Source organism: Paralichthys olivaceus, chromosome 9 (assembly GCF_024713975.1).
Source record: "Paralichthys olivaceus isolate ysfri-2021 chromosome 9, ASM2471397v2, whole genome shotgun sequence".
Taxonomy (NCBI): Eukaryota; Metazoa; Chordata; class Actinopteri; order Pleuronectiformes; family Paralichthyidae; genus Paralichthys; species Paralichthys olivaceus.
The window spans coordinates 18,480,856-18,505,495 of record NC_091101.1 but is presented as its reverse complement, the minus strand read 5'-3'; the positions used below and the strand labels follow the sequence as shown (position 1 = coordinate 18,505,495).

Below are 24,640 nucleotides of genomic sequence, written 5' to 3'. Positions count from 1 at the left end.
AACACTGATTTCATTCATTGACTCTGGAATTTTTAAAGTTTTTTTTCTGCGACACTCTCAAATGCAGCTGGGGCCACGATATGAACCCTTTTGAAATACATTTTTTGTCTCGGCTAATCCCTAAAATGCATTTTGATATAGTTACAAAGGACTTACTCAATAATCTGTTTAAGATGCGGACTGATAGGCTTTAAATCCTCTTTAGTGGTGCTATGCTTTGTTGTTATGCTTCAGTTCTTTGCCAGTTGCCTTGTCACATTCTGCATATATTACACCACTGTAGACCAAACAGATTACGAACATCCAAGCACAACATTGCATTACTAAAGACTCTTCTTTTACAGGGCTCACACTTTGAAGGTGGCATTGTAGGGCACTTCATTTTGGTTATGCTGGGCAGGATATCACCAGTTCTGTCGTATTTAAAACACACTGCAGAATTGTATTTCTTTTTTTTTTAAAGAGGCTGCTCGGTCCCAGAGCTGTAACTCTGCTTTCTCAGTCCATGTATTTTTCTGTCTGCTCTCTGGAAATCTGCTGAAGGTGTACTGGAAGCCTTTCACCCCGAGAAACGAATCCCAATCTGTGAAGTTAATCACCGTTTTTGCTTTTGCTTAAGTAATGAGCTCGAACATCCCTAAAATGAGCCGAGTTAATGTTCTTATTTCTTCACTGGTAATTTCAAGCCCTGTGGTCTTCAGTTTTAATTTGTATCTTTGATGCATGTCTCCCTGCAATTCTCAGGAAGTGTTTTACAGTGAAGGAGATGTTTGATACAAAATGAAATATATCGGCATCGTCATTATTTCCCGAGAAATAGATTCAAGACTAGAACCGGCTACTTAAATCTTAATTCCACTCTGTACATTAGTTATAAACATAATTTAACAGATGACAAATTAATCTCAAGATATATACACACACACACACACGGATTGGAATACATTACAGTTAAATAAGCCATATGTGAAATTGCTGCTTTCATTAAGGTTGCACAGCTGTAAATCCAATTTTCTTCAAACAAAAAACAGACAGATGGCAGCAGCGCCGGATTGACTGTACAAAATAAAAAATGGAAAGTGTTCACAATAAGCTCATTAGGATTCTGTCTCTACCAGTGGCATCAACCAAACAGCTTAGTGAAGTGGACATTTGCTTGTGATCTATTTCTTGCCAGGGGGAGCCAGGGACCTCTCAGGACACACTGCAAAAATATTTTCATCCTACCAAACACATCTTCGTTCGATATTGAGTCCAAAAATACTTTTTTTGTTTAAGGACGCTAGTGAAAAGAAATCTGTTTATGAATTGAAAATATTTCAGCATATTTCTAAATCAAATAATTTGTCTTTCTCTAAAGTGGCATCTCAAAAGTAGATGGTGAAAATGCATCATGCTGGTACTTGATTGATTTACAGTGGACTTAAAACGTTACTTGTTAAATGTCCAGTGTGTAAGATTTAGGGGAAAGGGATCTATTGCCAGATATTGAACATACGCCAACTATTAGAATTTCAATATCAGACTTCAAAACACCAAGGTTACAATTCAGTTTCATGCAGCATTTGAGTTTAATTCTCTTTGCAAAAAAACTATAATTAATTAATCTTATGAGTTTGCTTCAGCTCTTGTTCGCTTATCATAGTATTTTAACATTTTAAGTATAATTATGTAAAAAACTCAGTAATGTACAAAATCAACGTAGATGAGATGGGAATTTTTTTCCAGTGCACATTTTCATGGAAGCTACATGGCCACTGCAGGGCTCACCCAGTCATACAGTATCAACACTGGGCCGGGCCGAAGGATGACACAATGAGGACAGCACACAAACTATAGCCCGCATCAACAAACACACACACACACACACACACAAACAAATAATTAAAGAGTAATAATAGTTAGTGGATGCTTCACTTCTGCTTTAGAAGAATGCGACTTATCATAAAGTTCATGTAGTTCAAAGCAGAAACATTACTCACCTGATGCTAAAATACACAAAATGAGCTTCCAATAAGTGTTCAAATAACATTTCACCACTTCCATCCCCGGAATAATAATGTCAGCTGCATGTCTTCTCTGGAAAACCAAACTGGAGAAAAACTATGGCACCATGTAAATATAAACAATTGTGTGGACAACATGTTTTCTCCAGAGGGAAATTACTGTGGCATTGAAAAGATAATAAGTACGAAGGATAATGAAATATCAGGTTGGAGGGCGAAACGCTGCGAGCATGACAATGTGCAGTCGTGATGGGAATACAGGAGGAATGTGTCAGGAGGAGGGGACGTGGAAGTCTCTCGTTGCTCCCGCTGTTTGAGGTGGGTGCTTCAAAAGATAAATCAGTGCTTCGCATGTCTGCAGACAAAAGGAGTCAAGCTTGGGAAGAGAGTGGCGATGTTTGGGGGGGAATAGAAACAGTTTGACAGCTGCCTGTGCCCAGCAGGGGTGGCGGGGTATAGCTGAGCCGGGTGTTTGCGTGTATTATTTAAATAAACAATATCGAAAATACCTGTGTGTGTGTGTGTGTGTGTGTGTGTGTGTGTGTGTGTGTGTGTGTGTGTGTGTGTGTGTGTGTGTGTGTGTGTGTGTGTGTGGTCACTGGAGATCCCCCAGGCTCTCCTGCAGTGTGTGACAGTCGCAGCTGTGGTGGGAAACTCAGCTCACTCATCCTGCATCTGCAGCAGAGGGACTAAGGAATGGAGTGTGTTAGTGTGTGTGTGTTTTGTGTTTTCCTCTTTGCAGTCTAACTGGTGGCTGTTGAGGAGCTGTGGGATAGAGCAGCAAGAAGGCAATGGTCCAACATCCGCTTACCCCCATCAGGCACAAAGCCAGGAGCTTGCTGCTGAAACAAGCCAGGACACACACACATCATATACTGTACAGACTCACAATCACACACAGACAGACAGACACACACACACATCATATACTGTACAGAGTCACAATCACACACACACACACACACACACATATGCATAGAAAGGCATGAGTTAACTTGCGCCAGCTTGTCTTCATTTTCCAGCAGGCCTCTTGGACACTGATACTCTGAGTCATTGTTGGCTTGGCTTTTATTTGTTGAAGTTAAATTGGTGTTTGACACATTCAGCGGAGCCCAGCCGCTGAGTTCTGGGCGTCCGTATCAGCGCTTGCCAGTTCTTTTAGACAGTGCATAATAGCTTTATCACTTCTGCAGAGTGCAGTAATTGTGGGTGTAAAAGCACTACAAATTGTCACTGGCTTTAGCCTGCTGACAGTATGATGTGTTCCCATTTACGGTATGGAATTATTTCCATTGCAGAACAATCACCGCGTCTGTCACAGCTTATGTACATTTTAATATGAATTAACTATAAGGATGAAAGGCTGTTGGGTAAACCTCATGCCTCCTTTGCCTCCCTCTATGGTGAACAGTAATCAGTGGTACCTGGGCTCCACAGGACCTCAAGATTAAGATGATGATGATTTCAGAATTAGTTTGAAAAAAAATATGTTTCTGATTTTACCCCTTTAAACATCTTGAAGAAATTCCTTACAAATAATTCAAGGCCATCACCTGTCTTCTGTGAACCATTACTATTGGAAAGCCTTTAGTTTCCCCTAAACTTGTCTGAACCTGGCAAGGTCAAATTTGATACCTTCTAAGGCCCTTACTGAGGTGCAGTCAGGTGGTCAGAACAGCCTGAATGCACCACAGAATTATTTCTACAAGACTGTACGACTCTATTGGAACTCTTATCTTCCATAGAGTATTCCCACATTTGTTTTTTTAATGGTTGTGGTTACAGCGTCATCTGGCACGTCCAACATCTCCCATCCGCAGAGCGTGAGGACCACAGACTCATAAAGGTTCAGTGTGTAAGATTTAGGAGAAAATAATCTATTGGCACAAATTGAATGTAAAATAACCCTAGTGATGTTTTCACTAGTGTGTTTCATCACAATTTTATTAATTGTTGTGTTTCTATACCTTAGAAGGGGCCCTTTGTATTTAAATACTTTATATTTACATCGGGGTGTCCTCTCTACGGAGGCTGCCATGTTTTTTACAGTAGTCCAGACTGGACAAACTAAACACCTTTTGAGTTTTTACGACAACTGAAGACTTCTTCAGGTTCTCAGTCATGTTTGGACAGGGGGGGTGAGGTGAGGGGTATTCAGCTGCCACATGCAATTTCACCACTAGATGTCACTAAATTCTGCACACTGAACCTTTAATTGAAATCATTTTCATCAAACCATTTAGTGACTCCCCACGTCACATCAGGAAAGGAACGTTTCATCACAGGGTAGAGGTCAGAACAACTTTGTATTCATTTGTAGTTAAGACCCAAAGCACAGCACAGGCAGCAGATCCCCTCAGTGTAGAGGTCGAGCATTCAGGCCTGCACTGTTCTCTTGCACATTGAGTTGCCCACTTGTTGAGAACATGGTGACTCATCTGACCAAATCACATGACTAGTTCTGTGCTTTTTACATTTTTTTTCCTATTGTCCAGTGCACTTGTTATGCCTCAGTACTGACAGCCATGGTGAGAGGCCTTATGTTTTTGGCTGTCCATCTGTTCTTTCATATCTCAGTCAAGAATTAAAACTGATTAGGACAACATTTCACACAAACAGGATAAACATGATGACATGATATTTAGTTTAACTTCACTGTGATATCTGTAAAAACAGTTTTCTACAATAATTCATCACCAAAACTCAGGATCAGAAGGGGAGACAGTGCTCATATTTCATGTCCACCTTGAAACTGTGCTGATTGTGTGGATTGTCTGTGCCAGCGTGAAGATGTGTGTGGTTGTCAACTGTCATGGCAACAAGTTTTACTCAGAGTGAGCTTCATAAGTCACATATAAACATGACTTTGTTTCTCACAGTTATACATGTTAACATATTTCAAATCGGTTGACATAAAGTTTCCTACCTTGCTGTTATTCCGTCACTTCTTTCACTGCACTGTGGCTTTGACCCTTGCACTCCTCTCCATTCATTATATACAGTGGGAACATACTGTAGGAACGGAAGCCTCAGCTGTGGGTTTATAAGAATTCATTTTGTCTTCTTCTTTTTCTCTGACTTGAGAATCTTTCCGATGCAGGTTGTTTTTGCACTGGTCAGAGTGCATGTGTGGGTCGAAGGACATCGGGCAGATGGCCTTTTCTTTCCACTGGCCATGAGGAGTGGGGGCATGTAGGTGTGAGGAAGGAATGTGAAAGGACAGAGACGTCTTTGACCAAGAGAGAAGTCTCTGCTTATTAGGTCACTCATCACTGCCCATGTCGGTGTCTGTTGTCCCCTCCTCACCCTCCCCACCCTCCCCACCTCTGCCCCTGTTTGTTTCTGCAGGCCCAACTTATCTCCGCATTCTCAGATAAGCCAACCAACAGACAGGATGAATACTATCAGCCCTCATTTAGCCTTCGTGACAGGTTTTATCAACATGAGTCTGGAGTTGTAACGGCACAGCAAGTCTGTATTTTTAAGGTAGGCGCTGCGCTTCGTGTAAGAATTGAATTTGTCTGCAGAGCTTCGGTAATGAATCTTCCTACTTCTCAGGAATATCTGAGATGCAGTCTTGATTCCCTTTAGATTAATATCAATGTGTAGACATGGTGCAGCGGCACAGTGGCTTTGATCGTCTGATGCTTTATCTGCTCAATTGAACTGTCTTTTCTCCTCTGCCTGTGAAATCCAGAAAGGCTTTATGTGCCATCTTTCATAATCTTCAGTCGCTTTGATTTAAAATTCATGTCTCATCTGAAAAATGTCTTTTCAGGTTGCCTTGGCTTGAGCGGTCAAAAAAAAGAGCATTAGAATGACACGAGGCAGATATTCTGTCTGTGCTGTTCACCTAATTGGGCAAAAGTGTTATGGTATGATTCCTGTAGAGAACCGAGTCATGAGTACATGGAGGTGAGAGCTGTAGCCATAGCAGCGGAGATGAATATTGTTTCTGTCATTCTGTGGCATGTCAGTGGAATCTTTGCTGTTTTTTTCAGCGTCTTTGCAGTTATGTATGCTCGACTGAGAAACGCCACTCGATCAAGACCTTGAATAATGAATGTTTAAAGCTTGACTCATGTTTTGGAGGTTTAAAGCGGGAGGCAGACTCACCTAATGTCTTGAACTGTGGTCTGATACATGGCAATGTGATGAAGACGTGCACCAATGAGACAGAGGGTAGAGACAATTGCACAACATGATTTTTCGAGACATCGTTTGCCTTTTGTGATGACTTTCAAAGTGTCTTGCATCCAAAATGATTTTATGTTTTTAATTATATAAATACATTTTTCCAGGTGCAGTGATGTATTACTTTTTGTCTTTTGAGAAATCCTTTTACATCTGCAGGAAAAATAGATTTTAGGTCGATGACAGAGCTGTCTGTCACTCGGTTTCCTCTTTACTCCAGTAGCAAACCTCTCTCAGAGCTATCGTTCACCCGCAGGGGATTCTCTTGGAGCTAGTGCTGGTGTGGTTGATGGTTGTCATTGTTCAACACCATTTCACATCTTGAAGTGGCAGCGTTCCGAAGCAAACAAACATTCATTCTGCATTTAAAAGTCATTGCATCATGTGTTGTTTGAATTCACTTCCATCTTTTATTCACAAATATGGAACAGCAAAGCGACTCAAAATCTAATACAGACTATAAAGGTGTGTATTTTATTCTTTTTTTGAGCTGTTTGAGCTCCAGTGACCTCTTATTACCAGAGAAGGTAAAGAAGACTGTGAGAGTGGGAGAGATGTGCAGGTTATTGCTGATTCATACAAGACTCACCTACACTAACAGGAGCTGTCTGAGGGAGAAGAGAGAGGGGAGGAAATGGAAAGATAACGAGAGACAGGAGTGGGAGCGAGATGATGATTCATGTGAATTAAAAAAAATAAAAATAAAAAAGAAAGAAAAACATTCGGGCAATCTGAGTTGAGTTGGTTTAGAACGAGTAAGGAAGGAATAGAGAGAAGAATAAATAGAGAGGAGAAGGAGAGAGGGTGAAGATAAAGAAGAATGGATGAGTGCGCTGAAAGCAAATCATTCTCTCTCCGTCACCGCGGTTGTTCACACAGATGTTGACACTGCAAAAAAGGGTCCTTGTTCCTGGTTCGTTCTGGGCTCAATTTGTGATAAACCTGAGCTGAAGGAGAAGAATGTGAAAGGAAGTGATGTGCAAGACGCTTTACCTTTTAATGGCCCCAACCAGAAAAAAAGGAGAAATTTCTCTTCTGGCTCCCTTTTGGCACTAACATTAAAAACAGACAACGCAGCCTTTAAAACAGCTGGGTTGTCCTTTTATGGTACATGTGCATCATGGTAATAGATTACACTTAAAGTTTGACACTTATCACTAATCTTATTTATGGTTTCTTGGTTAATCAATAAATCATTGAGTCTATCAAACATCAGAAAGTAGTGAAAAATGAAGATGCCTGTTTCCCCAGAGTCCCAGTGTTTCATCTACAACTGTCTTACATCAATATTGATATCTGAGAAGCCTGAAGTTTGACTCAAAGATGAACTGATCACATTTTGGTGGTCAAGGTCACGTGGACCTAATGTTATGGTGAACATGATATGTCGGCAACACCTAAAAGAAATTTCAACACATCGGGCAAAAACATTCACCTGGACTCGAGGATGACCTGATTAAGATTTGGTGGTCGATGGTCACTATATATACGAGCTTACAACAGGCACACATTTTTATACTGTTAACTTTTGTGCTTCATGTAACTCTGGTGAATCATTTCTACCAATCTGACCTGAATTACCATGACCTAAGTGCATCAAAGAAGTTTAAAAAAGTTCTCAGAAAGAAGTCAGAATAACTTCAAATATAAAAATCGCTGAGCACCAAGGGAGTTTTTTGGGCACACTTCAACAAAGAGTCCTAAATTTGGTTCAAGCTGTTTGTGTTGAGTACAACTAAGTTCCGTCTCGACATGTGCTCGACTTTAACAATTTGATGGTTAAGGGCTTGTGTTTTAATGACAGTATGTGAGTGTACTCTGTGTATTCAGTTTGTGTGTTTGTGTGTATGTATGTTGCATTAGATGGATGAGCGCTGCTGCAAAGGTTAGAGGTTGTGAACTACTGCTGAGAAGATTTGTATCGACCAGTTTAAGATCCGATTAAAATCAAACACAAAGAGAAGCTCCAGGTGTGTGTGTGTGTGTGTTTGTGTGTGTGTGTGTGTGTTGTGTGTGTGTGTGTGTGTGTGTGTGTGTGTGTGTGTGTGTGTGTGTGTGTGTGCTGAGCATGTTAGCTGAGAGGCCTAGCTGCTGCTAAGGTAAGGGTTGTGAAACGAACAGAAAAGACAGAAATCCTCTGGCAGGCCAGTGGCCAAAGACAAGATTTATCATGGCCGGTGAACCTGGAAAAGCTTCTCCTGCCCTGAATGCCATGTGTGTGTGTGTGGCAGCTCTTTGTGTGCGTTGCCTGCCCCCCAGGGTTTTGCACCTCTTCAAGTGTGGCCTCACATGCCCCCTCTCTCAGGTCGTCTGTGGAAAAACAGGCTTTTTGTCTGCGTTTGTTTGCCTGAGTTTAATGGAACGGAATAACAGGATAAAAGTGCTCTTGTCTCATGGTTTTGGTTTTCTGTCTTACACACAGGACAGCGTTATGGTTATTATATAAGGTGAATCTGACTCTAACATTCAACCATTGGCTGATTTATTGCTTCACTAATTGTGATTGATTAACTATCAATCACTTGATGGCAGATAGGTTGGAGCTTCTGCCCTCAACGCTCTATAAATTTCCTGGTCTTACTTTAGATTATTAATGAGCTCCAAGGCTCCCTCTCTCTCAGGCCTGGGTCTCGTCTTAAAGAGACACTGAGTCGTGTCTGTCGAGTTTTGTGCTCCACTTTTTGGAATGACAAGATTTTTTTTCATTTGCTTTATTTTTGAAAAAAACCACATCTATCCAGCTACTTAGTTAATGTCAAGTATCATAATCAATATGAAACATGAGTGTTTGTTTCCATCCTATGAGCCGTCATGAGTTTGCTGTTGTTTTTTTGACCCTTTGTCTTATAAATGTATTAAACAGTATATGCTGCTTTGGCTATTTATTTGAAATGGGTGACTGTAAACAGCCCTGGAGCTGTGTTTGCAGTGTGTTGCTTCAGGTAATGATGACAAATGCATTTACCTGTAGAAACAAAGCATTCAGAGAAACCTAAATATGCACAGCATGTATTTGATTGGCCATTGGCAATCAATGAGGAGGATGTGTATGATGTCAGTTTAGATGAAGTGTCCAAGGGTCTGTTGGTTGGTTGGATGAAGTGTGGTAGAAATGTTTTCTGTTGTCTGCCTCGCTGTCTTTTTTTACTTTTTACGAGAACTCTTGCCCTGTTAGGATTGAAACATCTAACAACAACTAAGTATTATTTATCAGCAGTTGACCTTAATACTCAGTTTTGATTCTCTTTGTTGTGTGTGTGTGTGTGTGTGTGTGTGTGTGTGTGTGTGTGTGTGTGTGTGTGTGTTTAGCTGCGGGGCGGCCCTCGTGGCCGGGATGCCACTGTGTGCCCTGCCAGTCCACAGTGGACGGTGAGGGGCAGGACGAGGGGACAGAGTGCCGGAGGCTGAGAGGAGGTGGCCCGCACCAAACAGGAGACATGAACCTCTGCTGGAACGAGATCAAACGCAAGTCCCACAACATCCGGTAAGAGGACATTCACACTGGTGTTTTTACAGAGGACAAGACATTTGGTAAAAAAACCTGTAAGAGCCTAGAGGGATGGATGATTTCAGAGCCATGGAGCTGTCAGTATCAGAAAGATGAGAGTAAAAGGGTTGGAGGTGAAGTTCCTCAGTGCTATGGCAACACAATGGCTAATGGCATATCTGAACTGGCAATTTGTCTGTCAAAATATAATTGAGATGATTTTCACAAAAAGGGGCTAGGGCTGACTCAAGCCACTTTTTCACTGGTAATAAAACCCACAATCATCTGGCTTCATTGCAATGGGAATAGTTCAAATCAACATTTACTCCTGGGTTAAATGATTCTGCAATAGACCGGGATAGTCGGGTGAAAGCTCAGATCTGGCAAGACAGTGAGGTGAGAGAGTGCCTCAGTTTTTGGCGTAGGAACAAACCCCTTCTGGCCATGGGAAAGAGTCAATCACCTTTAGTTGGTGCGTTTAACAACTCATTTTAGTGCAAAAAAGGTTTTACAAACAATCAACCATTGATGTGATGGACCTTTTGAATAACTAAGAGTCTCAAATGGACATAACACCAATCTCAATGTCTGTAAACTGTGGGAGGAAGTCGGAGAACCCAACATGCAAACTCCACACAGAAGGTCCTCGCCAAGCTGACATCTGAGCTCAGTTTTATACAAACTGTTGGTTTGTAGCAGCTCACTATGGCAGTGTGTTACTCAAAACAAATACTTTAAACTTTTTTTAATACATTTTTTTGACGCAGCTGCTGTAACCTTGCACCCCCCTTGGTGATTGCAGACTGTACATGTGTAAATGAACCAATAGAAGCCTTTTTACGTGTCTCTCATGTTAAAGTTGTCATTTTATACAGGCTCTCAATTGCTGTAATTAACTCTTTTGATATTAAATAAGTAATTAACTGTGACAGTTGCCTCTTTGTGGCTGCATGGGCTAGGAAACATTATGCTAATATGTGTTAAAGTTTATGTCCAGCCAGTCACTCAGTGGAATCGAGTCGAATGATGTCTATATATAGCTTCTCTGTCGCTGTCTTTGTTTGTTTTACGTTTCCCTCTTAATGATTCTTCTTGTTGCCATTCACGGTCAGTTTTTCAGGCAATTTAAATGCTTTCTTTCTGACAAAGCAGCGAGACAATAATGCATATTTCAGTGCTCCTTGCAGTCATCTTCTTAATTATTGATATAATATGGGTTAATACTGCCATTACGCTAGTTACACTCGGGAGGTTTGCTGGTGCAAAACAGTTAGAGGGCATTCATGTTGTTCTTTGATGCTTAATTGGAAACTGTCCAGGCTCGCCTCATCATCCCTTCAATTCAACTGGCGTCCTGTTTAGACAATTGGCCCTTTAATTGCTTCCTTGACCCTGATGTATCTAGGAGGAGGGGAGTTGGAGGAGTGGGGGTGTTAAGGAAGGCTAGTTGTGAAATTGCTTAAGACAGTTTCCCCTGCAGTCCTGTGTAATGAGATCACTATGGATGGCCCGCAGTGGCTCTTTGTACACAAGCTGACTTCATCAGGCTGAGAGAGGGAAGGAGGGAGGGAAAGATGGAGAGGAGAGAGAGAGAGAGAGAAAGAGGTAGAGAGAGAGCGAGAGAGCAGACAGCCGGTGTGAAATCATCGCATAAGAGAGATGGGATGCTGGGAAATGGGAGGGGCACAGGGAAAGAGGATGTGAATAGCTTCAGTGAAAAGCAGTCTAACCTTGTGGATGAGATGTGTCCAGAAGAAACGTCTGGCTGCGTTTAGTGCCAGCGGCTGGACAAGTGCAGACGACCGACTTTGTAATGGCCTGTCTGGCATTGATTGACAGGTGGTCGAGCCTCTGTTCCAATGAAAGTCATGGCTGCTTTATTCTATCCTTTAAAGTCTCTCATGCATTATCTCCTAAAACACACTGTGCCTTGACTGGAGTTGAATTGAACGTCTCATTATATATTCCGGCACCAATTTCTAAACAAGTTTTGTAAGGGAAAACTTAAGCTTTCATCTGTAGCCCTACATTTTTGTTGAAAGGCCCATTTGACTACAACTGTTCTCCAGTTATGCTGGAGTCTCTGTGAAGCTGCACCGCAATGCTTTGAGGCTACATCTACTCTACCATGCTATCAACAGCATGTGCCCGCCGTCCACACTACTCCAGAGTTTTCGAGCTGCAATAAATGTTTGGAAACACGACTTGCCTTGTTTTAGTTTGAAAACTCTGGTGCTGTGACATTTTGCTAAAGCATCATAACCTGTTGGTGGCACTAATGGCTGCTGCACACTGGAGGATTATCGGCCTGATTTTGGGTCTGATTCAGCTCTCCAGGCGATAGCAGGGGAGTTGCTGAGTTGAGGCTGATATGAACAGATTATCTGGCCAAATGTGTTTCAATGTCACAGACTGAATAAAAGCTCCTCTGATTTCATAAAGCACCACCAGATGTGTACTTGTCTTTACAACAGAAACATGGCTGCCTACAGCGTAGTGAAGACTTTTGATTCACTGTGCCAGGTGGACAGTAGAAAAGGACGAATTGTTGAATTGTGGCTTGCTTAATGTGTCCAGTTGTTTGTGCAAAACATAAAACACACAAGCGCAACCAGTGGACGACACCAGCAGTCTGTTGTTTGTGATTACTCTGACGACACATTTAATCATGAGAGTTTTTGTGATTTACCAAGTCTCCAAAATCGCCTCTCAGAAAATGTTTTTGTTCAAACGATAAATGTGCAGTCTAGCGTCTCGACTGGATCATCTCGTGTGCATGCTCATGTTACATCTGTCGTTATTTATGTGGTCTCCCACATATTTAACATTTTCAGGTGAGATTTGAAAATCCTCTCGTGTGCAGCAGGCTTAAAGGAAAAGTCAGAGGATAGCCAAATACGGCTTATCGTCGAGGGAACAAAGATGTTTGTACAAAATTCCAGAGAAATCTATTTATTCCACTGAGATATTTCAATTTGGACCTAAATGGTGGACTGAGCGACACTGCCCTCCCTGGAGCCAGAAAGAAAAATCATGAAGATACGAAAGCACCCGTGTGCCCTCGCTCCTGAAAACAAATTAAGATAAGGAGTAAACAGCACAGCAAAATGCATTCTGCCTAACATTTACAGATGGCAGCGGCACAGAGGATTTATCAGTGTGACACAGTGTCGCTCAGCTAATTGCTCTCGCCCTTGATAACATTAGGTTAGAGGTTTGATCACCAAGCAGGAATCATAACACCGTGAGCCGCTCCACACACACCCAGTGTCTGTATGTGTGGTATTGACATGGAAACAGCACCTCGATGCAACGGGCAGAAAATGTAGACATGCTGTTCTTGTCTTACATTAAGTTGTGGTTTAATGTCTTACCCAAGATTGAGCTAATGACCCCAAACAAGTGGACCACAGCAGTGCACTGTGCTGTGTCATCGTAATCACCAATGAATGATTATGAATTTATATATTAAAGTGACAGTTATTACCAGGAGCATATTGCTGAGGCCGTTCAGCCATCTGTAGCTAAAATACAGCACAAGTGTGTGGGAGGTTTCAGTGAATCTCGCTCTGTAGAGACACTATTATAGAAGAGGATGGGATATTTTTCAAGCAGTGGTGTAATTGATGCAAAGGACAGTCGGGTAACGATCTGGCAGTCCTTCCTCTCTCCTTCACTTGTGTCCATTTACCTGAACCGAACAGATCTTCAACTCAACTGAAAAGGGAGGAAATGAAGCTCATGGCAAACGTCTTCAGCACTCAACTTCACTCAAGAGTGAAGCATCTCTTTAGCTTGAGGAAAAGAAAACATGTGAAGCTCAGCTGTCGCATTCCATTCATCTTTTTGTCAGACACTTGAATGACGCATTTCAGAGAATGAAAGAAAAAGTGCATTTAATCTTCCAGAATCAAACAAACTGAGATATATGCCCACTTATTATTATTAAACTAGAACAATGGAAATTCACTCATACTGGTATGTTGGATTTGACCTGACTTTTTAAAAAAAGCCCAGAATGATCCACACAGATTGCAAGACAACAGTGTTCAACAGTGCGTCAAATATTTACAGTTATCTTGTCCTGACAAACTTAACAATCTACATACATGTAACTTCTCCCACTCAAAAGTCCAACATGAATTGGCTGCAGGATGATTACACATCCCATAGTAATATTTTTCAATCGGAAATTAGAATAGTGACCAACTTCTAATAACGACAAAAAGCAAGTAGGCTAATGAAAAGATGATTGAACAGCACCAAAATGTAGCATTTTCTTAGAAATGGTAACTGAATCATGAATCTTCTGATACGTTTTTATGAAAATCTGTGAAAGGAAACGACACATTTATATTCTGATGAGACATTTAGATGGAAAACGTCTCAGTTTCCATCTTTTTAATGTCATTCCAAAGACTGATTATTTAAAAAGCCCCAGGTTTTATACATCACACTTTTACTGTGATCATGATGGTGTACAAAGTCATTTTCATCCAGTCAGGAATCATTGTTCTTTGTCACTCGCAGGCTGTGAACTTTCTTCCTTTCAACAGAGCTTTCATATAAGGAATCACAGTATCATTCACACTAGGAATAATAGCAGTCATTGTTAAGGTGTGGGCTGTGACGAATAGGGAGGTTCCTGCTGTTTTTCTCTACAGGGGCCGGTGTGGGTGTCTCGTGGCATGCTATGAATTTATTTGCCACATGGCTCGGATAACTGCGCAGAGCCAAACCACCCACGTGCAGCATCTGTCTGAGGGCAGGGGGAGTCTGTTTTTGACTTAGCTTACTTCTGTCATTACTGCAATGTTCCTGTTTCAATTCATGAGCTACCGTACGAGTTGTTAGACTTCTCATTCAAGGTCTCCTCCATTCCTGTTTACTCTCCCATTCAGTCCCGTTTACTCGTCTTTTCTTGTGCTGTTGTATCTCTTCTCTTTACCGTATCCTCTCATCCTCGCTAGTGCTGTCTAAAGACTTTCTCAGGTTCAGTGCAATGCCCCTTGGTGATTCTGCGCCCCACTTTCCCCACGGTACCCTCGTGCACGTTACTGTGCATTGCCTGCTTGCAGCTCCAATTACATGTTAATGATAATTCTATTGTTCAAGGTCAGAGGTGAAAACCTGGTGCTGCTACAGGGGTTGGTGATGCGATGGCAGCTGTGTGAAACTCAACCATCAATCATTCTGTGTGAAAGGACAGGTTTTCTGGATGGATGTGTTTGATTTGAGTCTTGACGTGATTTTGATTTGATAGATGTGGTTTTACCTTCTGGGCAAAATATCAATTATGACCTACATTTCAGGTGTTTGATTTAACCTGATGTAACATTAGTAAGCAAGTGACATTGTTGATGTCTTAATCGTTTACTTCAGACTTGTAATAATTCATACAGCCCTCACACAAAGCTCCATTCTCTTTTTGAGGGACCGCCTCTGACGTCATGTGTTTCACGCTGGGTAAAGGCTGGTAAACCAGGGAATGAAGAATTACTGCAGCAGGAATCACAGCTTCAAGACATTTGGGACAGACACCATATCTGTTGGCAAGGTTGACGAAAACAAACTTTGACACACTTCAATGATAAAACAAACCACTCAGGATTTAGGAGCCCCATGAATAATTTGAATTACCGCTTTGTGTGTGCGGGTGAGTGTATGTAGAGCTTGAAATTAAACAAGAGTGAAGCTGTGAGGAGAGCACTGAACTGTGCTGTCTTACCCATCATCTGGTGCAGAACAAATCAGAGGTGGTCTTGCACAAATTGGAGACAACGTTGGACTTTTAGGACGCTACAGTGTCTGTTTGACTCGCACGAGCCTGTATCAAGGCATGCTGAATGGTTTTATATGGTGCAGGTCATGTCCCCAAAGGACTGACAACGTTATGCTGTTGGAGCCGCGAGAACAATGAGGGCTTAAATAATGGAGACACGTCACACTTTGCACAGTATTATTTACAAGTTATTTTGAAGTTATTATTTAAGGTACATTTTTTGCAAAATGTTGTTTTAAAGCTATAAGCCGAGAGTTGTTTTTAACATTACAGTAAAATAGACTTGCAATGGAGAACACCGTGTTCCAGTCTAACTGAAAACTGGTAAATGAGTTTTTTTTTTATTGGGATGTGGAGCTTCAAAGTTTTTCGAGTGATTTTGAAATTGCTTTGCATGAACTAACAATCAAAGAAAAGCTGGATTTACCAATATTAGATAATTAGTCTGGAGCCTGTGAAGCTTACGGTTAGGAGATATTTTCAAACCAGCCAGATTTAAAACAACCTTCTTAACAGTTCCATTTTTTGACACCTCACAATTTGGGGTACTGGTGTTTGCTTCTGATTTCTTATTTTATATATTCTGATCTGAATCTCATTTCCTAACCTCCTTTGGAACCACAAGCATGCAAACTTTTCCCTTCTGAAGCTGTAAAGAATTTGTGAAGAGTATATTTCCCATGGGCGTAAGCTGCTATAAATCATAAAACGTGCGCAGTATTTCCAGCTGTGGGAAACAGCCCCAGTGGCTCGTCTCCCATTGTCACTCATTACATATGTTTCACTCAAACCTCAGTTAAATGGCTGTTGGGGGAAACGCTTTAGGCAAGGTATCAAAACTCAAAAACAGACGGAGAAGGTGACAAACATGAAGATGCAGTTTGCAGTTTGCAGCCATTACATTGTTTAGTTCACTGATATTGAAGTTGGATTTTTAACTTATTTTCTGCTTTCATCTGGGACCATTTGCATCTGGGCTACATTCATTTAGTGCAGACAGTGTTCTCTGTCCAGGTGACAGATGGCAGCTGGTCCATTTGACAGTGATCAGGTCTCTGGGGTCTGATGTTGACTTTTCATAACACAGGGATGCGTGCAGTATATAGGCTGCACTGTCAGAGACTGTGATCAGATGATGTGGTGTGTGTTGTCACACATAATAACAGTAAAGGCAACCAGAGGATATTTAGGTTGGAGTCAGCCCAAAGGCAAAGAGCTAAGGGAGTGTTGAATAACTCAGGAACAAATTCAGTTATCTTATCTCGAACAGTTCAAGGCAACATGTTTTGTCTAATCAGCTGACTGAGCAATACATTCCACTTTTTTAATCAGAATCTGTTTTAGTCTTGATTTTACACCCAGTGACAATCTATTTCTTAAGTCATGCAATATGGCCAATTCTGACTTTTTACAGTGTATTATATTATATAATATTCTAATTTAATAATTTAGACAGGGTTCTATTTGAATTGGGGATCGAATACAAATAATTTCAAATAGAGCATACAGTACATGTCAAGAATCAAGGAAGAACAAGGCGCCCTTGGATCTTGCAGTGTGTGGTTTTTTCCTCAGTTTCCCTTGAATCTCTTGTCTTACCCGTCATGAATATTTGGTGTAAAAGGCACAAAAAGACATTAAAGCAGTATTAACAGTGACTTAAGACGGAATATGTCAAAAGATACATGGCACAAAAAACACACACAAAATAATTTGAATTTGAATGAAGTCAGAGTCATTATTAGCTGAAGTGATGCGCCACATACAGTGAATATTTACATTAAATTACATGATATTTGACATTGGTTCTTAAATCACTGCCACAGTATCTTCTTATTCAGAGCATCGTCTGTTATTCCGTTCTCATTCTCAAGAAAAAAGAAAAACCCCTTGACGTTGGTGTCTCTCTACAAGGCTGTATGAAGCTGACCATGAGCAAACACTATTTGCGGAGGGTAGATGCCCTGACCTTTGCTGCCTGTAAGTGAGCTGCTGCCTGACAAAGGTGAAGGGAAGCTCATCATTTTTGTCATGGCGAGGAATCCTTGGTAGAAACACCTTCTGACCCTTCCTTGTACCTCATCTCGCATTAATCCATAGACCTCCTGGTGGAGGTTTTCAGACTCTGCTCAGGACCTGCTCATGTGTTTCTAAGCAGTATATAAATATTTTTCTATTAAATTATGGTTCGGGGAGTTTACGAACAGAAGACGCAAGTGCATTCTTGTAACTGTCCTCCAGAGCTGAGTCACCTAGAATCTAGCCTTTTTCTTTTCCAGGAAAAAGCCCAGCACGTCATAGATGACTTTGATAGATTTGTGCAGACGAGTGTACACTGCTTTTAAGAAAAATTGTCTCTGACACTGCCTCCTAAGTGAGGGTCACAGAAAGTCTCAGAAATCAGATACAATTATTCTGAGGGGATCAGGAGCTGAACTTCACTTTCCCCATGTTTTTGTCCCCTCCGAAGAGAGTTTGAGCCATGTCATACTATTAGCTTCCATTTATCACAGTATATTCACCAAGGGTTTGTTCAAAACATCTTACCCCTAGCTGTTTTCTGGCGAGGGCAATTATGTAGGCAGACTTGTAAAGAGACAAAAGTCTCTCTTATTATAGCAGTGGGGTTATTTGGTCAATCCAGGTTCATCATTGATTTTTTTTTTTGGTTGGGGGGAGATCTTCACCTGTAGATATATGTATGCAGAATATACAAAACAATGTAAAGCGGAAAATAAAGCATCTTTAAAAACGTTATTTTGATTTTATTGTAACATAAACAGATACAGAGATTAGCTTTGCTTTACTCCATACGTACATACGTGTGATTAGGTGCATGCACGTAAGGTGCATTAATCCTCATACAGTTTAATGTGTTCAAAGAATCTGTTGCAGATTTTCTGTGCACATCCTTTCTTTGGTGACAATGCAATGCAACCATTATACAACACAACAGAAATCAGTTTAATGCAAATCAATACAGACAAGGTAGGTTCTATTTCTTTTTTTATAGACTATTGTCCAAATTCCCAAGTCTGAATCTAATCTTAACTAAGAGTGAGAGAGAGACAACACGACACAGTAAATATGTCTCATCTCAGTCTACTTTGATTTTCTGCTTCCACAGTGGCATTCCTGGGAGATTTGGAAAAAACAATATATGGACCTTTGTACAGGTATTGTTTTAACCGAATGCGGTGCTGCTGTGCCATTGTGGCCCATCACACACACCATTGCACATTTTTCCAGCTCCTACAACGACTTCGCAATTGAAAGAGAAAGATCTAGAGAGAAGATGGGGGCTGTGCTCAAAGCTTCTCTGGGCCCCGAGGCAACACACTCGCTCGCTCCTCTGTCCTAAAACTGCAGAAACGCTGCTCCTATCTCCTATGCATTAATTAATCATTGAACCGAGCTCTAAGCTTCTCTCTGTAATCTCTCTGACTGATTGGGGAGTTGGATTTCTATTTGACAATGTTATTTATTTTGCATGTTAAATGTCAAGAAATGTGGGGATACAGGGCTAATTAGCATGCAACAGAGTTTCCATTGAGTTGTGCTGAATGAAAACTCAAGGTTTGCTCAACAGGCGCCCAGTTTTGTATTTACACCCAAAACATTGTGATTAGAATTCTTACCCACGGCTGCCAACAAGGATGAGCCGATAGCAGTTTAGTGTCGTCTCAAGGACACGTGGATGTTGATTGTTGCCTCAGCTCTTGCAGCATGACTCTTGTGTATTCACATTCATAACAAAGGTTAGTGTCTGAAATGTCGGGCTGCATATTTTGTCTCCTGTGAATTCTTTGCATGAAACCAATCCAGGAAATGAAAAAGGCCACAATCTTGACTACAATACCTCTTATTTTGACAGCTGGTGTCTGTTTTGACTGTCTCATTATGTGTTCCCTGGTGAGATTGGCTGTCTCTCCATCTTCAAATTGCTGTCTGTGATGGCGAATTGATGACTCCATATGTTGAGTGCGTCCCGTGTTGAGGACAAGCCGGAAACAAGGTCTGCCATGCACTCGAGCCACTCAGGATCCCGTAAACCCATTTATATTGATTATCGCTGGGGTTGTCATCAAGCCTCCGGCATAGGGTGTTATCAAGCAGCCTGGGAAGCACACACATGGCATCACACACACAGCACATTTAAAACAAACACAACATTTGTTTGTGGTAAATAATTCAGTACATTACAGTACAATCCTCAGTGTCAAAGCTTTATGACTCCAAAGAGCAACAAATAAACCTGGCTCTTAATAAAGTGAAGGTGTGAGGGAGAGTCACTCTGCAACACACACAACACACGTTTGTATTTCTAGTCTCGTAAGGAGTGTTATTGACACATTCCACAGCCTAGCCTCTAACCCCGATCTCAAAGAAGGAATCTGGTGATCATCTATATTTGTTATTGCCAACAGATCACATGATAAGACCAAAACCAACATGTTGATCTCTATGACAAGTAGTTTCTTTGTATCCAAAGCCCGTCTCATAACACACTGTAAATACTCACTTCTCTGCAGCTGCAAATACTCCCCAACAAATACTCCACTTTCTCTACGCTTGAGTAGTTTTTGCAAAAAAAAAATAAGATGACCCACTTTTTAAAGAAGAGTGCCACAGACAGTCCATGGAAGACAGACATTATTAAGGGATGGACTAGCATACATTTAGTCTTTTTGTGGCATTTGACAAAATACAGTTTTCACTAATATGCCCACAGTCTAAAGTAAACCAAACTCTGACCCTCTACCCTCACAACCTCACAGTGAAGTGAGGACTGATTAAATGTCTTACTGCAATAGTCATTGTTTTTATGTTGATAGTTTGTCACATTGCTATGTGTTATGTGAAATTACCTGTCAACTTTATTAAGCATTTTTGCATCTTTCAGCTCATTGTTTTGATTTTGAGTTTTACCTATTTATTTTTTTGTTTTACAGTTTTGGTTTTGTCTGACTGATCTTATGAACACAGTGGAGCATTTAGCACAGAGCTGAAATAGAATGAATGCTGGACTTGCATTTTTATAAAATCCATAAGATCAGCTGGTGCAGCTAAAGTGGCTGCCACCAGGCCTTGTGGAGATTTGAGTGGGATTGATTGGGACTGCAGACAAGAGACCAGTAATAGCATTACAGCGAGTGCATTGAAAGAACTTGTGCATATCGGGCAAAATCATGGCAGAAACATTCTTCTCTCAACCATCAAGCACTTTATAATTAGGTGGTAGATGTGAGCAGGCATATTCAGTTCAAGTGCAACTCATTAAAAACGTGGGATAAAATGGGAATTGTAAGTCAGCAATCAGTAGAGGAATAACGTTAAAGAGAGTAAAAGATGATGAGGTGGTTGGAGTGGTGGAACAAAAATTTAAAAGAGGCCTTAGTAAATAAAATGAAACATATTTCAGGTAAAACACAGAGAGAAATCAAATCCTGTAAGGTTGGTGGGCAGTGCTGGGGGCAAAGTAACGTAATTCATGACGTTTCGTTTTAAGGCACAGTTTTTGAGTAGAGGCTGCATGCATCTGTTTAAGGACCGAGTGCTTTGGTACTTCCACAGTATTTATATAGTACCCAGACCTGCTATATAAAACTAACTTTACAGTATGTGACCTTTAAGGTGTAAGTCAGTTTCCTCTTCTTTCTTTTTTGCATTTATGGACTTACTCAAAATCCCTGGTATCTCCTAATTAATGCTGCAGCAAATGGTCCATAAATAGCACCTCAATTAATAGCACAGTGTTTGCACTGGAGATAAAATAGCTTCAGTCAGCCATACTGGCAGACCTTCAGCCTGACCCAGCTTAGCAGGGCAGGAGTTGTTCTTGGCAGTGCCCGCCATGTGACGACTGTTCCATTACAGCACAGGCACTGCTCCATTTGTCTCACCCTGAGTGTGTGTAATGACAGTAGCAGAGATGGGTCAGTGTGCTGTAAGTTCAGTGTGTATTTGTTTGTGAATGTCTCTGCATGAGTGTGTAAATACTTGCTGTGTGGTGTGAAGTGTTTGTAAGCTTTTCTGCAATATTTCCTGGGTCGTCCTTGAATGGATGACCTGACTTGGACATATGAGGCCTGGGCTCAACGTTTCTCTATTCACGCTGTGTGTGTGTGTTGTCGTGTATACCTGTGTGTATTCAAGCCTATTATGGATTTAGAGCCTGTTCTGCTGGAGCATCAGGAAAAAAAAATGTTCCTCTCTTGTTCAATTACCACAGTGAGCAGAGCTGAAGGGGGCGACAAGAGGCGAGGGGCCAGCGTGGTCTCATACAGGTTTCCTGAAAAAGGGTCGAACAAAGAGGCTTATCAATTCTGAAATGTGCACTTACAAGCTTGATTTCATCTTTCTGTCTTTTCACCCTTAAAGACTCAGAGCTTTTAGCACATGCCCTCCTGTAACAGGCATCCCCGAAGTGATACCTAATCCCTCATGTGTCAGAACTCATCTGTGCCATATTCAGTTTACAGAAAATTGCCTTACATCTTTCAGTCACTGACATGACATTGCTGATGGTACAGGACCACACATACTGGAGGAGTGAAGTCGTTTATATGTTAAACTTATATTTTTGTAGAGTTGCAGCATTGTGATTACTGTGACTCCATTGAGAGTCTGAAATCTTAAATTTTAAACCTTACTCTCGTATCTTAACGTCAATCCAGCCACATTTTTATGTCTTGTTTACCAGTTGTGACCAGCGACTCTCTTCCTGAATCTCTCTGCTTCTGCACCCACTCATCATGTCTGATGTGACAGTGCTGGCAAATTGTGATGTGCAGGGATATGATATTTGAGTGCTGGCTCCTGGTGTGTAATTGAAACAGTGGGACGCTTTCACACAAGCCCCACCAGCCACTTCACTAGTGCCAGCTGTGTCAGTGATATAAGAGCAGTGGTTTTCCTCAGACACCTCACGATGCTGGCAGGTGGAGAGCAGATACATGCTCTGTTAGTTGTTTACCTGGAACCAACAGCAACCTGGGACTGTCTCTCTTATCATGTGCGTCAACATATACACTGTCTGTCTGCTTGATTTGTTTTGACTGACTATATAAATGAAACTTAGTGTAAAATGAATCAGGAAGACTGTCTGCATTTCCTATTCATTCACAATTCTCCCTCTAATCAGCTGACTGTTTCACTGTTTTCTGCAGGATTGATTCAGTCGGTGCCCGAGTGACTCGTACTCATACTAGAGAGTGAAAGATGAGTTCTCCTGTGTGAGAGAACTGCAGTGAATGCCACTGGCGGGTATGCACACAGCTGCAGCAGAAGCTATGAGGTGTGGTTGTTTGCGTGGACAGTAAAAACTTTATGGAAGATAAAAAGAGCCTGCAAGAAAGAGAGCCCGAGTGAGCACGAGGAAAATCACGCTAAAGACAAGAACTCAATGAGAGAGAGAGAGAGAGAGAGAGAGAGAGAGAGAGAGAGAGAGAGAGAAAGACTCAGGCACAATGATTTTGTAGATCATTGCATTAATTTAGGTTACTCTCAGTATGCACTTTTACTTTTTATGTAAGTACTGTCTTACTTTTATTCAAATATATTTACTTAAGTAAAATGTTTGAGTACTTTCTCCACCACTGTATATATGTATGTATGAAACAGTATTGCAGGTAGATGGATACTGTGATGCTGTCTGTTGGTGTTTTTGGATCATGGAGCATGACTCAGCTTGAATGTCTGCTGCATATATTTACTCACCCATAACAAAACACCCACCACAAATGACAATTTAAAGCCCAATCCCCTCAGAAGCTGTCAAGCTTTTCTATTTTTGCGCAGCCCATATGCAATTCATCGTGATAACGGCGATTTACCATCAGAACGCTCTTTATTTTTTATAAACAATGGGTCCATGATTTCAGATGGAGGTAGACAAAAGAAGCTTCTCATTTGTAGTCTGCCACAGTCGATTTTGCTGCTCCAGCAACACGGCGTGCTGATAACATTTATCAGCTCCAGCCTGATAATTAAGCTAACATTAGCTCCATGACTTGTTTGATTGGTTTTATAACAAGAACCCTGCAGAAAAAGGTTGATGATTTATAGATGTGGAGATGAAGAGCAGAGCAGGTGTATGAGCTGTGTAGAGTTAGTCCAGGTAAATGTGATGAGGAAATCGGATGTGAGGTCAGACTGTTAATTCATTCCCTGTTTGGATGCTTAGCTTAAATACTTGGAAAAGCATAGCAGCCTGCTTTATTATTCATATGCTTGTTTCAGTTTTAATGAGGAAATTCTTTTAGGACGTGAACAAACCGACGTGTTTGGCACTTAAGGTGCCCTGTAGAGTTTTCTGTAAACAAACAAAAGTCCCGTTTGCGTTCACTGCGACCAAAAACACTGTGTGTATCCTGGAGCTCTTACAAACATGTTAAATGCACTTCGCTCCACATAAATTATTTGCAAAGCTAATTTTTAAAGCATTTTAAAGCCATGGTTATTTACGTAGTGCTTTGAATCCACCTGTTGACCAGTGAAAAAATAGTCAAACAATTAAATAAAACTGGGTGCCACTCATTCGTGCCAATATGTTTAAGTTTTATTAAGCGGTTTGAAAACTAAAATGATCTCCGTTCACAAAAGCATTTCCCCTCTGCATCAGTAGTAATCCCTGTTCGTACTAACAAACCAAAAAACATAAATCTTATGACCATGATTGTACAGTGGGCATACTGATGTAAACAGGAAGCAGATTATGACCCTGCAGGCAGTTGCTGACTTACAACAAATACCATAAATAAGAGTAAAAGTAAGATGAGGGTTTCATTTTCTTGGATCAACACTGAGGAGGAACACTTACTTAACAATAAGTGTTTACAAGGCTTTGCCTTCACTGCCGGTTGTCGAGTTGTGACTTATAAAAGCCAATCAGAAAGGGAGTGATGATGACTACTTCATCTACAATGCAGCAAGAGCCAGCAGTGTTTAAAAACTCTGGATTTATGTGGTCGGCAGATGTAAATGTAGCAGCAGTGACAAAAATGTGGTTGTGTGTGTGCTATGTGTGAACAGTCGGCTATAATAATGGCATTCACAAATGTAATGGTCAATTGATTGACCATAGTTATCACCAGCACACCCACTTTATTGAGCGTTTAAATTTAATTTACATCCAGTAAACTGCTGACCTTCTTATAGCAGGGTAACAAA

General features: G+C 41.1%; 1 protein-coding gene across 6 annotated transcripts in view; it reads left to right on the top strand.

The window, feature by feature from the left end:
- The window catches only part of drp2 (dystrophin related protein 2), a 137,914-nt gene that overhangs the window by 61,438 nt on the left and 51,836 nt on the right, over nucleotides 1-24,640 (top strand). For 5 of the 6 annotated variants that reach the window (XM_069531389.1, XM_020086344.2, XM_069531390.1 and 2 more), the window contains exon 3: nucleotides 9,510-9,684. In XM_069531389.1, the coding sequence (XP_069387490.1) occupies nucleotides 9,638-9,684 (47 nt within the window). In that variant the 5' untranslated portion in view covers nucleotides 9,510-9,637. Of the gene's footprint in view, nucleotides 1-5,350; nucleotides 5,493-9,509; nucleotides 9,685-24,640 lie in introns of those variants that run through there. The other variant, XM_020086351.2, reaches the window with a different exon arrangement.